This window comes from Misgurnus anguillicaudatus, chromosome 3, assembly GCF_027580225.2.
Source record: "Misgurnus anguillicaudatus chromosome 3, ASM2758022v2, whole genome shotgun sequence".
NCBI classification, from domain to species: Eukaryota; Metazoa; Chordata; class Actinopteri; order Cypriniformes; family Cobitidae; genus Misgurnus; species Misgurnus anguillicaudatus.
Genome location: NC_073339.2, coordinates 41,130,609 through 41,144,506, shown reverse-complemented (window position 1 = coordinate 41,144,506; position 13,898 = coordinate 41,130,609). Strand labels below are relative to the sequence as shown.

General features: G+C 37.6%; 1 protein-coding gene across 1 annotated transcript; it reads right to left on the bottom strand.

Annotated features, from left to right (window-relative positions):
* Window positions 1–1,823: 1,823 nt before the first annotated feature.
* On the bottom strand, window positions 1,824–8,923 carry fscn1b (fascin actin-bundling protein 1b). The gene is made up of 5 exons (XM_055206004.2): window positions 7,986–8,923; window positions 7,400–7,556; window positions 7,047–7,168; window positions 3,270–3,440; window positions 1,824–3,022 (listed from the first exon to the last, which is right to left on the bottom strand). Exons 1-5 carry the CDS (start codon window positions 8,809–8,811, stop codon window positions 2,817–2,819), a joined length of 1,482 nt encoding a protein of 493 aa, XP_055061979.1. The 5' UTR covers window positions 8,812–8,923; the 3' UTR covers window positions 1,824–2,816.
* Between the last annotated feature and the right edge of the window lie 4,975 nt (window positions 8,924–13,898).

Sequence of the window (13,898 nt, the reverse complement as noted above, 5' to 3'; positions counted from 1 at the left end):
AATACTCATAAAAATTAAGTTGTTTTAACTTTTTTTTTTGCATTTTAAATTTGATTCAATCATGGACATGATTTACACAAAACTACTTAAATGATTCAAACCTTTTTATTTAACAACACCTTAACATCAGGTTGCAGAAGACAAGATAACCAGAAGACAACCAGTTTTAGCATTTTTATCAAAATGCCATCTGATTAAAAAAGCAAGATAATGCTCGGTGAGTCTGTTCTCAACTGGTCGCAAATGCTCTATTCTTCAGCACAATGGTACCTCTTAAAAATCAACAACATAACAGAAAATCTTTTAAATACCAAAAGTAGAAAACAATAATCATTAAAAGTCTTCTCATGTTTTCATCTTGATTAGAAATGCATAAAATAACACTATATTTACTCTCACTATCAAGTCAAATCATACTGGGAACCTGCAGTTATCAAGCTAAATGTATTGAGTTGCTACAGCTTAAATAATGTTTTATACAAACTAACACAGATAATTAATTTGAAGTTACACACAATATTAACTTGATGTAACTAACAACATTATTATGTCTTGACAACCCAATAAAAAACGTTTTCAACTTTAAATCTTTCAATAAATCCATTATTTAGAATTTTAAACTTGCACCAATGCATTAAATTAAATAGTGGCAACAGATCCCCTGAATTAATTTTTAAAGTGAGGATGCACATGTGTAAAAAAACACACAAAGGCTATGACTACAGCATATCAGAGTCCTGCAATACTGAACCTGAAATGATAAAGAAATAAAATCATTCAGCTTTGTTTCCTTGGTTTTGATATCTCACACCCTTAGTTTTCAGTTCAGCTCGTTTTGTTTTAATATTTTTGGTAAAAATTTAAATTTTCTCCTTCAATTGTTGCCATAAGGTCAGAAAGCAGCTTCTCTGCCTCACAGAACATTCACATCTGTGAGATGTTAAGTTTCTTCTGTGTGTATAAGTGTGTACGTTTGTGTGTGAGAGAGTGGGTGTCTGTGTATGTATTGCAGTCTTATTGAGTTACGGCCAGTCACACTGTCACCATGTGAAAATCCTAGAAATTCTGCAAGGTTGGGATGGAGAGAATTAAACAAAACAGAGAAAGAATAGAAGTAAAGTAAATTAAGAGAGAGAGAGAGAAAAGTAGAGATATAATATAAAAAAATAGTGATTAAATCTTTTTTCTGTATAGGGAAGAAAACACTGATCATCAATTTCAGCAGGTCAGCTAAATGTGATATGAACCAGTGGTGTAGATTATCCCCCCCAAAAAAATAAATAAATAAAAATAAACGTACAACCCCTTCAATATTAATACAGTAAATAATGCGAACATATTTGCACTTCACCCTCCTGCCTCCATTTTCTACACTCTCAGAGAAAAGTACAAAAGTTGTCACATGGGACGGTACCTTTTAAGAGGGTCCTAATATGTACCGTTTTGGTACAGATATACATTTGAGGTACCAATTTGTACCTTTGAGGTACCAAAATGCATCTTTTAGGTAAAAGTATACTTTTTGAAAAGGTACCACCCCAGTGAAAAATTTTGTACCTTTTTTCTGAGAGTGTATTCATCTGTGAGAGATTTTCTGTGGGGCATTTTAATATTTATGTTGTTTATATGCAGTATAAAATACTGATTTGTATATTTTAGCAATTACATTAAAACAAAACATTGACTAAAAAATATTAAAATATTTTTTGTTTCAAGTGCATTGAATTTAATCAAGTAACTGATGGTTTTATTACTGTATATGTGAGATCAAATGACATCTAAAAAAATAAAAATAAATCACAAACCAGTCTTTTAGTCTTTGACAACGTTTTATTCCTTCATTTTCTTTTGATGTCTAGTTGCAAATGGCACATAATGACAATCAAATGACTTTTAAATAAGCATTATCCCACTCAAAAAAGGCACAAGCAATATTTCATCGTTTCCTTCAAAACACATTCACATGAAAAAGCTTTAGCCGAAAAAGTGCAAGTCACGTATGAATATTAAGCTATAGAGTTACATTAAAAACACTGTTATTTCTGTAAGGGTTGTATCAGGTCCTTACCAAGCACGACCAAACATGGCAAACACAATACAGGACAATTTGACAAACAAATCATGTAGAGTACATGATTTGCTTTGGACTCACTTTGTATTGATGTGTGTGTATTATCTATGTAAAAGAGACTTTGCTCCTTTGGAAATGAGAGCCTCTCTTATATGAACAATGAATTTTTCTCCAACACAGAGCTGCTATTTAAAACCTTGGCCTCGTTACGAAAGCACAGTTCACCCTAAAACTGTATTTGGATCATCAGCTCTATTCCTTAAGGGCTCAGCTTGTGACAGATACGTCAGTGTACCTATTTTGCGTAAACAAATGATTGGATATTATGTAACACTACCTTTAAATGTGTTAAATCAGCAAAATGAAAACATCTAAGATGCCTGTGAGTTGTATTTCACCCAATTATTATATTATTACACGTTATCAAATCATTAAGACAACCGGGACCTCCATATGGACGTATCAAGTTTATCCAACACTAATCCAGTTTATATCCTTCATATTCATTTGTGCTTCTCTTACGTTTTTGTGCCTTTTGTGCAAAACATCTCTTTCTCAACCCTTATGTGTATTACATTATTCATAAATGCTTAAGGGTGTTGTGTGCTATACAATGCATGTTATTATCTTGTGCTTATGCCGCAGACGATGCTTTATGCTTACGTTTAAAGATAGTTTACAGACACACGTTGTTTATTCAGTGTGTGTGGATGTAAAAGGTGGGTGCCGGTGTTACGCGGTATACTCAGTATTCCCACAAAGTGGCGTCTGCGATGCGCTGACCGCTGGCTTTTAACACCCCAGCGTGATCTCCCTTAAGATACCTGCCATCCTTTGTCTTAATGGCCACTTTATTATAATCGCAGAACTCAAAGTTGAAGAAGGTGGGTGTGTCACTGCTGCTAACCACAGAACCGTCTGCCTCCACTGTCCAATACTTTCCAACTGAGTCTGAGAAGGGGAATAATAGAGAAATAGTTTTAAAAATGGTCCCTAGCTGTCACTATAGGGTGATACCCTATTAAAAAAGTGCACATTTGCAACTATAGAGTTCATATTTGTAACGCAGAGATGCATATTGGTACCAAATGTGGGCTATACATATCTGTACCTAAATGGGCCCAGTGACAATTGAGACCATTTTTTTACAGTAAAAACTAGTTGGAAATGTAGTCGTTATAATAAAAGAGCTGGATACCTCTGAGGCTGTAAGCATTGTTGTTGTACTCCAACTGGAAGACGTCATAGGATGAGCGATTGGAATCAAGGGTCCCGGTTCCTTGTTTGCGACAACCTATGAAGCCGTGTTCACCTCGCAATACGATCAATGGTCTGTTAATGAGCTTCAACACGAACTCCTCCTGCTCACCTGTAAAAAAAAACAGACCCGCTTATCTGATTGCTCATTTTCACATGATAAAATGTGAATGAGGGTTGCTCCAATGCCAAAAGTAGAAGCGTGAGTGCATAATGTGATCCTTTTAAATTGTTTTACGTGTCAAAAACAGACTGAAACTATGCTAAAGTTTGTAGACAAACTTTTTATTGGCTTGACAAATTCTGGCCTGAACGTTTAAAATAGAAGTTCAACAGGTTTAACATGGACAAGTTTAAACAGAACCTGAAATAATAAACCTACTACGCAGTCGACAAATATGACTTTCGGAAGACGCACCCGAAATCCTGGCCAGGACGTGTCCCGGAAAAATGGCACGTATGGTCACACTAGATTTAGCATGAAGTTAAAATGGTGCTAAAATGATTTAACATGAGGCTAACATGATGTTATCATGATTTAGCATGAAGCTAGCATGGTGATAACATGATGTTAACATGAATTAACATAAAGCTAAAATTATGTTAGCATGAATTAGCATGACGTAAACAAGATGTTAACATGATTTAACATGAAGCTAACCTGATGTTATCATGATTTAGCATGAAGCTAAAATGATGCTAGCATGAATTAGCATGAAGCTAACATAATGTTATCATGATTTAGCATGAAGTTAGCAACGTGATAACATGATATTAGCATGAATTAACACAAAGCTAAAATGATGTTAGCATGAATTAGCATGAAGTAAACATGATCCCTACTGAAAACTCCAGCAAAGACCAGCATAAGCTGGTAGCTGGTTTTAGCTGGTTTAAGGTGGCAGTAGCTGGTCTAAGCTGGTCCTCCCAGCCTGGCAAAGCTGGTCAAGCTGGCGTGTCAGCTGGTCTTCCAGCCTGACCAGCAAAGTCCAGCTAGACCAGCTTAAATGTTACCAAAACACAGCTACTCCAGTTTGCTACACCATCTTATGCTGGTTTTAGCTGGATTTTTCAGCAGGGATGTTAGCATGATTTAACATGAAGCTAACCTGATGTTATCATGAATTAACATTAAGTTAAAATGATGCTAGCATGAATTAGCATGAAGTTAACATGAGGTTAGCATGAATCAACATGAAGCTAACATGATGCAACAAAGATTTAACATTATTTAACATGAAGCTAACATTATTTACCATGAAGTTAGCAAGATGCTTACATGATTTAGCATGAAGCTAGCATGATTTTGTTTGAAGCTAGCATGATGCTAGTATGATTTAACATTATCATGATAACATGATGTTAGCTTGATTTATCAAGATGTTTACATGATTTAGCATAAAGTTGATGTTACCATGCTTTAGGATAAGGCTAACATGATACTAACATGATTAAGCATGAAGCTAGCATGATTTAACATGAAACATACATGATGATAGTACAATTTAGCATGATGCTAGCAGGATTTAGCATGATGCTAGCAGGATTTAGCATGATGCTAGCAGGATTTAGTATGAAACTAGCATGAGGGTAGCACGATTTAACATGAAGCTAACATGATTTAGCATGATGCTAGCATGATTTAGCATGAAATTAGCATGATGCTAGCATGATTTAGCATGATGTTAACATGATTTAACATGAAGCTAACATGAAGCTTACATGATTAAAAGATCCCCCCATGTCTATACAATGTTCTGATGCAGAGATGTAGGCTTTGTTAATAGGTTGCTACCTTAATAGCCGTTTCTCAATGTCAAGGAAGGATCCTCGGAAGCCATAATTTCGAGGATGCTACATCATCGACGTTCGTCGAAGGACTGTTCCAATGTCGAGGATCCTCGTAATTTCAGCCAAGGACTGAGTCCTTCTTTCGAGAAATATCCCATATACAGGAAAGGATGCATATTTGTATCCTTCGCGCTCTTCACGCGCTGAAATCACCCACAATCCTATGCGCACAGCACCGAAAGCACACCTTTCAATCACGCAATGACGTAATGACGTGCACTTGCTAGCCTGTTCCATTTAACGTCTTCTCCGAATGCTTAAAAGGAGCCTCGCCTAGCCTCTGAAGGAAGTGACTTGTAAGGACTAGTCCTGCCAAGGAAGTATCCTTGACATTGAGAAACGGCTACTGTCTTCTGTTGCTAGGGAGTGGCTTGGTAGCTACCAATGATGAGACTCCATAAGCTGGTTGCCAGTATGAATTATTTAAATTTTAAACCATCTCCCATGTCTCTATGACACTCAACAGTGTTTGCTAGGGTGTGGCTTAATAATGAACCATTAAATTCAATATGTACTAGTATGCAATTTTGGTGCAATGAAAGTATTTACTTCTGCTGTAATGCTCAAACCTCATTTAAAATATCAAGGTTCAATGTGGGACTTGTAATTCAGGCTGACCAACAACTCAGTCCACAGCTCACCCCTCCTTCTTAAAATGCATAGTGAAACTACGGTAGCTGCCACAGGACAAACACATCATCGTCACAGACACCATAGTAACAAAACGCGCTCTGTAGAGCAGTTTGTCCGTTTAGGGTTACTGTGTAAACATGGTGGCGTGAAATGATGACTTCTACTGTATGTAAGGGGACCCGCAGTCTATGTAGATAAAAATGGCTCGTTCTTAAGTATTCAAAACAAAACAATTAATTTCGTAAGGTCTCCACCACTGATAATATATATTATATAGCACCTATAACATCAACAGTGTATACAAAAGAACCACTTAGTATTTTTATGTTTTTTAATGCCCAATTCTTTAATGGAAAAAACTATTTTATGTGATACTGGAATAACCTAAAGACAAGAATATTGTAAAAAATATTAAAGGACAAGTTCGGTATTTTACACTTAAAGCCCTGTTTTCAGATTGTTTATGATGAAATAGAACAGTTTTGACTGAAATTTCGACATTTGCGGCTGCTACGAGAATTTTTGGGTGTTTGTGTTTCAGCTCCTACCTTTACAATGGGTTTAATGGTGCACTGGAACAATCCTTTCTAAAATGCATTAAACTTTTGTTTACAAAGACGTGAAACTCACCGAGTGGTCAGGGGTGTTCACTGATATGCTCACACAAAAATCGCGTTAAAAGATGCTTTCCAACAGCTGTTTTAGCATTCGTTGTTAACTTGTGGACCTATTTTTCCAAACGCCCCACACTCGTATATTCTTCCGCTTAGAGCTTGAATAATAGACACTCCAGCCCAGGTGGTGGCGCTAATCCGCTTTTGCCAATTGCAAGAATAGAAACAAAGTTCCCGGCGCGGAGTAATACCATACCTCACAGCACATCTAATACAAGTCAATGGAGTTGGCAAAAACTACAATAAAACCTGTTGGAATGCGTATCTTGCCGCGACTCCTGTGTGAGCACATCAGTGAACACTCCCGACCACCCGGTGAGTTTCACGTCTTTGTAAACGAAAGTTTAATGCATTTTAGGAAGGATTGTTCCAGTGCACCACTAAACCCATTGTAAAGGTAGGAGCTGAAACACAAACACCCAAAAACTCTCGGGGCAGCCGCATATGCCGAAATTTCTGTCAAAACCGTTCTATTTCATCATAAACAATCTGAAAATAGGGCTTTAAGTGTAAAATACCAAACTTGTCCTTTAAAGCTTAGCAAAGCCTCAAACACTAACCTGCAGTGTCCACAGCAGCTGCCAGCTGTCCGTTTTTCTTGGCTGCCAGGTATTTCCCATTACTGGCCTTCAGTGCAACTTTTGTCCCCTTCCACTCAAGGTCAAAGAAACAACTGGGTGACCTGGTTTAAAAAAAAGGTGTGCATTTATGCACCAGGAAGACACTTTTATCCAAAGCCACTTACAGTGCATTCAAGCTGTTCATTTTATGTATGTCAAATCAACATATTTTATGTAACTTTACCTTAAAAATTAAGTTAAACAATTTCAACTTGATTTTATAAGTTATGTCAACTTTTCACAAGCCAAAACTTAAAACTGTTTTACTGAAAAGCATATTTAACCTCTCTTACTTGGTGGAGGCAGTACACTGGATAGCTCCACTAGGGGTGAGGCTCCAATACTTCCCATTGCAAGATCGGAAGGAACAATGCTTTGTCTGGCTATCCATCTCCATCTGAAACACCTCAAGGTCTGACTCCTCATCCTGATTGGCTGATAAATCAACCCCTAAAACAACATTCAAACAGAAAGTGCTTTCATCTAACACACTGTAACAATGAAGTTACTCAGCTTAGAGTTTTTAAAGAGAAGCCACATGAATCCAGATATTTCACATGTGACCACATTTTGCACGTCAAATACATGTGGCTATTCTGTGAGGGCCAACAGAGCATAAAAGTTGAGGAGTGAAGGAAATGTTTATTCAAACAAAAGATAAAAGAAAGAGCTAGGTGAAAATCTGTTCTGCATTAGGACTGACAACTTACAAACCTCGTGGACGATTTATTCAATAAGTATACACGTGCATGTATTTTAATATCACTTGCATCTACAGCCTATGCAGGCGTATTTTGATATAAATAAATATTTATATATTTTTATAATAAAAAATTGTTATTAATCTAAAAAAAATGATTTGTTTAAATCCATTCATACCCTGACGCATGGAAATGTTTCTCTCATTGCTGGCTGTCAGCACCACTTGCCCGTGACTTTGCTCGAGGACAAAAAGCTCGTCTTTGCCGACACGCGCGCTCTTGCCGGACTTCATGGTCCCGGTGGGTCCTGTGGGCGCGATGTATTTTCCCGTGGCATCGCGGAAAGCGACCTTACCCGCCCGAAACTCAAGCGTAAAACCGGTCACGGTGTCCGGTTTGCCAACCAGGGCACCGCTGCACGACAGAAAGCGGTTGTCGGCGGTCTGCAGATGGTACCGGTGATCCAGGTACACGAGCGTGAGGAGCGAATCCACGCCCCACGGTACGTCCCGGTCCACGGAGAGCTCGTTGCGCTCGGACAGATGCGCGTACCGTTTGCGCGCGACGCTGTAGATGTTCACCTGAGGATGGACCGCCAGGTGCACGTTCCACTTTTCTGCGGGCGTGATGCTCTGCGCAAAGCACGAGATTCGGTCCTCGGTCCCGCCTAGGTACCGCGCGTGGGGCTCGGACTGCAGTGACCACCGGCCGTCGTCGTGAGCGATGACTAGGAACCGACAGTCTGGGTCGGGATGCTCGCTGTCCGCGGTCACGTTGCCGTCCTTGTCTGTGGCGAGAAATCGACCCAGGTGGCTTTTGATGAACACTGCATTGGAGTCTCCGTGATCCCCAGACTGTTCGAGGGTCCACACCTGCTTTTTCTTCATGGAGGATGCAGAGGCGTTGATTTTAAAGCCGAACGTCTCCGCTGTGAGATATTTATTGCCGGCATTTATGAGGCCGAACCGGATCACCAAGGTTTCACCTAAACCTTCAGAAGACATGGCTTTGTTGTTTGGGCTTTACGGTTCGGTGGGAATTAGTAACAAGCGGTTCTGGGTGGGTGTGTCAAGTGATACAGGATGGCGCGTGAGAGAGAGACCGAGACGCACAGAGAGAGAGAGAGAGAGAGAGAGAGAGAGAGAGAGAGAGAGAGAGTTCCGATGGGGGAAAAAGCCCAGGCTATATGTAAACCTTTTTGCATTTTTTTTTATTTCATTTTTCCACTTAAACGCAGTTCTGGTTACCTGTTTGTTCAACTTAATTTACCATAGTAAAATGAAATGCAGACTACAGTTACTCACATCAGCATAACCACTGTTGCTAGGGAAGAAGCTGATCTGAAAGGCAAAGCACCTGATACCTTTACATAGGCTAATAAAGTTCCCAAACATAGTCTGGTTATATGGCTCAATAAATAATATTTTACATCTTTCTGATGCACAAAAGGTTCTTTGTAGTAGCCGAAGACTAAAAAGGTACGAAATAAATTGTTTTTTTAAGAATCTTTTACTGAAAGGACCAAAAATCGTTCTTTTCTGTGAAGAACCTTTTTAAGGAGTTCACCCAAAAATTCTGTCATTATTTTCTCATCCTCATGTTGTTCTCCTCGTAAGTCAATGGTTACAATCAGATGTGTGCTTAGTGCTTACCATCATTTATTTAGGTTTAGAACAACATGAGGATGAAAAAAGTATGACAGAAATTTCTTTTTTGGGTGAACTATCAATTTAAGCACCTTTATTTTTAAGGGTGTATCAATACTTGCAGAACATATGCTATACAGTATAAAGAAATTTAAAGAAAAATATTGATAAAAGAGGTAAACCAAAAAGGAAAGGAAGCAGGAAGTTGCAAAGGTTATTTTCTGGGCAAACAACAGCTTTCCTCTTCCTCTTCTAAAGGCCATACAGAGTCTTCGGCACTGATCATTAAAATTCATCTCTTCATTAATGTGATCTTCATTTCTCCACGTGTTTACACACACCATAATTTGCAGTTATTAATTTAAATGAAATCGTATTATTATGTGCTAATATTTATTTTGATACATCTCATTTGTGACCCTGGACCACAAAACCAAGTCTTAAGTAGCACTAGTATATTTGTATCAAATATATAAATTTTAATGGGTTAATTTATGCCAAAAATCATTAGGATAGTAAAGATCATGTTCCATGAAGAAATTTTGTTAATTTCCTATTTAAATATAGCAAAACTTTATTTTTGTAAGTGGATGCAGACTGTGGTCCAGGGTCACATTTGGTGTCTCTGACTCATAAAAAACAAAGATGCTCTACGCATACAATACACAACTGTATGTTGAGCAAAGATAACAGTGTTGGGTAGTATGCAAATAAAGTCACAGACATTGCTGGCTGCAAAAGACAAATAGGTTATGCAATACGTTTATGTACATAGGTTAAGTTAAAAAAAACAGCAAATTACAATACTTTATACTTTTTCATTTTAGCTAGTTTGAGCTAACACCAATGTATCCTCTCATTAAAAAAAAAAAATCTTATTGATGTATAAAATATTTTTTTTCCAATTTTTATTGTTTGAAAAAGTTTTTCCATCTTTAAGGAACTGTATTTTCTTTTGTCCCTTGATAATTCTTCAAATAAATTCAGATCCTGAAACAATACAGATTTAGTGAATGGGTGTAGTAAACATTTTAAATAAAGTATAATATATATGTGACCCTGGACCACAAAACCAGTCATAAGATGCACAGGTATATTTGTAGCCAAAGCCAAAAAATTGTTTTAAGAGTCAAAATTATTGATTATGCCAAAAACATTAGTAAAGATCATGTTTAGAGAAGATATTTAGTAAATGTTCTAACATAAATATATAAAAAACTTTATTGCTAAGGACTTTGGACAACTTTAAAGGAAAACACCACCGTTTTTCAATATTTTACTATGTTCTTACCTCAACATAGACAAAGTAATATATACCTATCTTTTTTCAATGTGTGCACTTAATCTTTGTACAGCATGCTATGAATGTGTTAGCATTTAGCCTAGCACCATTCATTCCTTAGGATCCAAACAGGGATGAATTTAGAAACCACCAAACACTTCCATTTTTTATTTAAAGACTGTTACATGAGTAGTTATAGTATGGTGGCACAAAATAAAACGTGGCAATTTTTAAAGTTTTTAGTTTGCAGCACTTCGACCTCGGCCGCAGTAATATTGACAGAAGTCAGGAGTCTTACTGCGTGCCGGGGTAGAAGTGCTGAGGTTGAGGTAAGTTGTATCTCTGCCAAATATTGTCCTATGATGTATAAATCTCAATTTAAATAAAGACCCTTTTTGTGGTCCTAGGTCACTATTTGCAGTGGCTTTCTTCTTGTGAGGATAAAGAATGACAATCCTAGTGAACTGTGAGGACAAAACAAGTTGCACTAAAATTGATTAAAGCAAAAGCATAATTTGCCCCAAGATGATACGGCCTATAAGTAATTTAAAAAACAGTTATGTTGCCCTTATATACATAACACCAATCAAATCTCCATTATTATCTTAATGATCCAAACACGCATGCAGCCCAAAGCTATACATTGTACATTTGCATTCAGATTCTGTCAAAATAAGTTCAAAAAAAGCTTTGACCAAACATGCCTTAAACCACTGAATCATAAGTAATGAACAATGTGTTGAATTAATGAGCTTCATCTGCAAGAGTCAACCAAAAGGGTCATTTAGTAAAATGCTGCAAGCCAGATTTCCCTTTTCTCTTAAATTTGCTGCACTTTATAGAAACAATGTGGTGAATCCTGAGCTTCTGGCTATGTGTTAAGCAAGGTCAGAAATGTGCCTGGACTGTTTCATCCTGTAGTTCGTCATGGATTTTGTTCCAAGATGAAGCATCTTTGGAACCGAATCCACCTTTGTGTCATGAAGGTCACATTTATTTTGCATAAATCTTGAATTAGATCAGATTTTTCCTCTCAGACTCAACAGCTCTCTCTGCTGATGATATTGTATAAGTTAAACACAATCATCCTCTAGGGTTTTCAAACTGGGGTCCGGGGACCCCCAGGGGGCCTCCATGAGGTTCTAGGGTGTCCCCAGAAAAGTTCAGATTAAAAAAATTGTTTATCTCTCATTTCTTGCTACATACATTTTAGTGTGTGTGTGTGTGTGTGTGTGTGTGTGTGTGTGTGTGTGTGTGTGTGTGTGTGTGTGTGTGTGTGTGTGTGTGTGTGTGTGTGTGTGTGTGTGTGTGTGTGTGTGTGTGTGTTTTTATTCCAATCACCTTTATCACACATATTGGGGTTTATAAGGCAGAATTCCTTGCAAAGCTGCTATTTGGGGGTCCTTGACAACATAAAGTTAGAAAATGCCTATAAGAATTTATGAAACACTTATATTTCATATAAGTTCAAATCAGATTTTAAGATATGTTCAAGTGTGCAAGATAAAGAGCTATCCTGCTTTATAAAATGTCAGTTTGTTCGTGTTCCAACATGTATACATTCCTGACACGACATCCAAGGTCCACCCGCCTTTCCTTATTTAGTATGCTAAAAAGCTCACCTGGTGCATAATGCGTACATTCTGTTGCCTTTTGTTGCATAATGACCGTTTCCTATTTCAAGTTAGCCTGCATTGTCAAAATGTAGCCAAGTTAGGGAACGAGAAGTTTGATTTAACCCAACTCTGAAAGCTTTAATCGAGCTGTATAGGAAATACATTATGGCTTACATTGCACAAGTCAATGCTGAATTGCCCTAAGTCAAACTTAGCCATTTTGCTTATATTTCCATATTAGGAGTCTACCTGTTGCTCAGGGTGAGGAGTATCCATCAGTCAATCTTATCAGGTTTTTGCATATGAATGTACTACCTGTCTCTGTTTCCATATAGGGTCTTTAAGGTCTGATGGGTGGAGACAGTAGACCAACTAGAGAGTGGTTCTGTATGAAACTTACTGAATAATATACAATGATGAGAGAGAGAGAGAGAGAGAGAGAGAGAGAGAGAGAGAGATTTTCAATCACTCAACCACTCACTCACTAATTTCCGCTATATGAGTCACATGACACAGCTTAAGCGTTCCAAAGCACCATGTGACGCACCCAAAGATTACCATATAAGGAGATGGGCTGAAATTCTCTTAAAGGGGCACACCCTCTGAATAAAGTGTCCCTGTTTACAAGACACAACACAAAGGTCTAATTACATTAAAATGAGGCAGCTACTGTATATTTTCTCCCATATAAGGCTATATAGAGGAAAAGTAAGTTTATTGCTTTTTGTTGTATGTGTTGTTGTATATTTGTCCTTTAGCTTCTCAATCTAATTAATGAATTAAATAGTTAATGAGTTAGAAGTCTACCACCAAAGTTAATGTGTTAGTAATATTTCAAAGTGTACTAAGCTCCATTCTGCTTACACAAGTAAGACTTCCTCTCAGATTTGTCACATTGTGCCGTGTGCTGTGAGACCTGTCGCTTTTCCTCTTCCTCTTTTTGTTTGAAACATCCTTATAAGGTCTTTGGACATCTGCTGATGAAAGAAACATGATGAAAACCAAAACTCATAAACATAACACCATATGCGATTCTTATTCATAACAAAGGAACCCCTCCCTCAAAATACAGCTGATACTCACTCATACACACCTAGAAAATAAGATAAAAATGCCATACCCATGCTGTACGCTAGGAATGTCTAATGGATCATACTAGTAAATTTGAAAGATTATGTGGTAATGAGGTGTGACTATGACTCATTAACCTCTTTGACTAAACATATTTATTGTCAATGACTCACTGAGCTTATATGAAAAGAAGCAGTTTATATCATAAAATACATGGTTGTGTCATATGTGCACTGTGGGAAATAGTCCAAATGGACAAAATTCACTATTAATGTTGTTGCATGCCTAGGCACGTGCTTACCAGGGTCAGCGTGTTTTGGGAGGTGGGGGGACGAATTGGGTGTCATTGCAGTTAGGAGAACCATTCTTGACAACACATCAAACATCGATCAGATAAAGCCTGTTGACCAATCACTGCAACATACCAATATAATGATGTTATCACAAATTCAGTATTAGGGCTGACCAAATGTAAA

Excerpts from the sequence above, each read along its gene's own strand:
- fscn1b (XM_055206004.2), bottom strand. The coding sequence starts at position 8,811 with ATGTCTTCTGAAGGTTTAGGTGAAACCTTGGTGATCCGGTTCGGCCTC. Across the intron at positions 3,441-7,046 it reads AGCTGCTGTGGACACTGCAG|GTGAGCAGGAGGAGTTCGTG; the intron begins GTTAGTGTTTGA and ends TTTTTTTTACAG. Across the intron at positions 3,023-3,269 it reads CAATGCTTACAGCCTCAGAG|ACTCAGTTGGAAAGTATTGG; the intron begins GTATCCAGCTCT and ends TCCCCTTCTCAG.